The sequence below is a fragment of the Mesitornis unicolor genome, unplaced genomic scaffold (genome assembly GCF_000695765.1).
Source record: "Mesitornis unicolor isolate BGI_N332 unplaced genomic scaffold, ASM69576v1 scaffold8451, whole genome shotgun sequence".
NCBI lineage: Eukaryota > Metazoa > Chordata > Aves > Mesitornithiformes > Mesitornithidae > Mesitornis > Mesitornis unicolor.
The window spans coordinates 1-3,654 of record NW_010165754.1 but is presented as its reverse complement, the minus strand read 5'-3'; the positions used below and the strand labels follow the sequence as shown (position 1 = coordinate 3,654).

The 3,654-nt window shown below is 38.8% G+C and overlaps 1 protein-coding gene across 1 annotated transcript in view; it reads right to left on the bottom strand.

Moving 5' to 3' along the window:
• WDR27 (WD repeat domain 27) overlaps positions 1-3,162 on the bottom strand; it is a gene marked incomplete at both ends in the record, with an annotated part of 32,565 nt that extends 29,403 nt beyond the window's left edge. Inside the window, 3 exon segments of the mRNA XM_010194743.1 lie at positions 293-406; positions 876-1,000; positions 3,021-3,162. Coding sequence (XP_010193045.1) covers positions 293-406; positions 876-1,000; positions 3,021-3,162 — 381 coding nt within the window.
• Between the last annotated feature and the right edge of the window lie 492 nt (positions 3,163-3,654).

Below are 3,654 nucleotides of genomic sequence, written 5' to 3'. Positions count from 1 at the left end.
GGTTCAGCATACTGAAACATTTCAGTTAAAGCCAAACTGATGAAAATATTTTATTTCCATTTGCCAGACAATAATAGCCACAAGTATTAACACATCGCTATTTGAAAAACCAAAATCTGCATTGATCTTTTCAAAATAACTTCCCAAGCAACTCTAAGAACAATGTCCTGATCTCTATAAAGTCAAAGATGTTTTTTGCTTAATCTTCACAAGATATTTAAAGGGAACAAAAGACTACTTCACATATTCACAAAATAATATTTTTCAAAGTGCAGCTCTACAATTTCCTTGCCTTAAAGGTTCTGTCCTCTGACACAGATATAAGCATACTTTTCTCCCGTGTGCAAAACTCAGCAGCAGTCACTGGAGCCAGGTGACCATCCAATTCAGCTAGTATAGCTTCTTTCTGTGATTAGTCAAGCCAAAATAAGAACAGATTATAGTTCAAACTGAAAATTAAAATTAGTTACAAGATTTAATAATTCATAACGGTTGCCATAAATTGTCAGATTTGGATTAAAAGTATTCATTCAGTAAGATTTTTCTTATTGAAACTGCAGCCCTGTATAGCATCCTGCTGGCAAAACCACAACATTTTACATTTGCTTCATCAGAATGAATGATACAAATTTTTCAGATGTCATCTGATTGTTTTGTTCTTACAAATTACTGAGGTATTGTTTTACTTCATCTTTTTTTAATCTAGTCTTCTATCTAGTGTATGATACATTATCAAGAATTAATTAGTTCATAATTATCTTCATCTGTATGAGTAAAATGAATATGTATTCTGACATTTCTGTATCATTATTTTATTTGAAAGTTAATAAATTAAAGAAATACCAGCACCATGGCTACAAAGAATGGCATCTCACCTTTGCACTTGACATGTAGATCCGATTTCCAGCACATACTGCCACTTGTTGATCACCCGGACTAAATCGTACATGAAGCACCATTCCCAAAAGAGTTCCTGTAACAATTCCTCGAGGTGTTAACCCTGAAGCAATTTTATTGTTATTGAGACTCAATGAAATATAAAACTCTGGTTCACTGAGATCCTTGGAAACTTTGCATAGCTGTTATCTAACCACAAAGCTCTTCCAGTTTCTGTCAGGAAGATGCATAGAACAACCTACAGTTTAATTACATCAAGCTATTGAAAAGCAAAGCAAAGAACTATGCACCATCTGGATTCCTTCATCTGCCCGGTTGCCTAGACATGTACCTTTTGACATGCTAATAATAAGTGTGCCCATCAAATCATATTTCCATCGAAGATTGCCAGGGACAGGATTTTTAGAGCAAGGTGATGTGCCCAAGGAACCTCATATTGCCACATTCATTTTGGAGGCAAGAAATCCTGACAGAAGCCCAGCAAAACAAGGGTTTGAAAAGTACTTCTTCCAGGAGAACATCTCAGTCACTCAGCCATCAAGCAAGAGGAATTTTCCTCCTCTTGGCTTTAATTGTTCTGTGGGAAAGGGCTGAAAGAGGAAGTACACCACTGAATATCATTACACTCAGATGATAAGACTAGCTTTGAGAACAGGCTCATGTTTCATCCCTCTCTTCATGACTTTATTCTGGTCAACTCACTGCTTCAAGCAGCTAGTTTCCGCAGATCTCTATTTTATGATGTTACCTTTAACTATGTGAGGACATTTTGGATATCCCATTACATTTTAGGATTCAATAAGTAACAAATTATCTAGGATACAGGCACAGCAACTATACTTGGCCTTTTCTAGGTTTCATCCTAGATGCTGTGGAGTGCTTCTACAATTGATAAATATGTCAAGATCTACCAGGATGGAGAGATGGAGCACAGAAAGAACTCCTTAACTACTTGATACAGTTGATAACAGTATGGTCAGAGAAAACATGCCAAGACTCTTCAGAGCACCATTTGGAGAGAGAGAGAGACTACACAGCATCGGCTGAAGAGCCTGAGGTTACAGGGAACAGAAAGAGAAAATCCAGCAGTAGAGAATCTGGCTCTCAAATGTCTTTGTATTAAAACTACACATACTCTTTATCTGTCTGCTACTGTCTATTTCTAACTTCCATGTTTTTTCCTTCAAATTCATAGTCCCATAAAATGGAAATTTGATTTTCTATGCTACTTTTACATGAATTAAAATGTAATAATGACATTTATTATAAAAGCACTTAAAATGTTCTGTCTTCTTTACAACAATAATTTTCATAATATGTAGACTTGCAAATTAAGTGTGGAGCAGAGTACAAGGAACAACTCCCATGTAATGACTCATAGGCAAATCTCTAACTAAAGGTGACAAGGAGAAAACTTAAATAGTGTTGGATAATGCCATGTGATTCTCAACATTGACACCAAACGGGGAGTGCAATACCTCTCAATTATCATGCCATAACAATATATTTTGGACAAAGTGTCACTGGGGTTCCAGTGAGTTATGACTCTGGCGGTCTTGCTCCCTTTCTTTCTCTTTCATTATTCCTCTACCTTCCAATTGATTTAAGCTTGAAGAGGCATTAGCACTGCTCCCTAGACTTCATTGGTTGAGGCTCCAAACCAAGATGCTGGATGGGATACTAGAACTCGTGTATTCTTTGTGTTAGGTCATCATAGCTCTCTTTCACTCATGCACTCTCCTCCCCAAACACATACTCACATTGCTCCCACATGTACATGACAACAGTGAATGACACAGTGGCAGAAGGAGAGGCAGGACAAGACAAAGCAGGATGCAAAACACTTGTACTACAGATTAATTATTCAAGAAAAAGTAGCATTTGGTTTTTTTGGCACTGCACGCTTAGATATGCAGTGTCACTATGATTAAAAATGACCCTTTTAACCCACAGCAGTAGAACTTAACTGCCTCTGCAGTGTGTCTCTGCGCTTCCCCCGAGGATGCAAGCAGTCGGCAGTTCCTGTGCAGCTCCTTGGCCAGCTCCCGGGTCTGCTCTGGTGGGTCCCTCGACCCCCTTTGCCCAACACAGCATTCAACATCCCCCCAGAAATAAGACTCTACCTTCCTGTATTTTCTGTGCGCATTCATCAAGATTCCACACTATCACACGTTCACGAGAAGCAGAGCAGACAAGAAGTGGATTGGTTTTACTTCCAAATGACACTGCAGAAACTGAGTAATGATGTCCTGACAAATGTAATGGCTGACAAATGCATATAAAGGAGAGTTAAATGAGTTACTTCAAACTAAGATCGTGAGTAATATAAAATTACAAATGGATAATATACACACAATTAACAAAAGAATAACTTTTTTCTTTATTGTTTCAAAATCACTAAACTACAATGTAGCTGTAGTGGCTTTGTCTAGACTGGAGTTAAATCACAGAATGGTAGGTAGGGGTTGGAAGGGACCTCTGAAGATCATCCAGTCCAAACCCCCTGCCAGAGCAGGATCACCCAGACTAGGTCACACAGGAACACGTCCAGGTGGGTTTTGAATGTCCCCAGAGGAGGAGACTCCACAACCTCTCTGGGCAGCCTGGTCCAGTGCTCTGTCACCCTCACAATAAAGTACGTTTTTTCCGTTACGCTTAAGTTGAACCTCCTGTGTTCCAGTTTGTGACCATTGCCACTTGTTCTGTCACTAGACAGAACTGAGAAGAGTTTGAGGCCCTGGATCTTGAAGAAGAGGT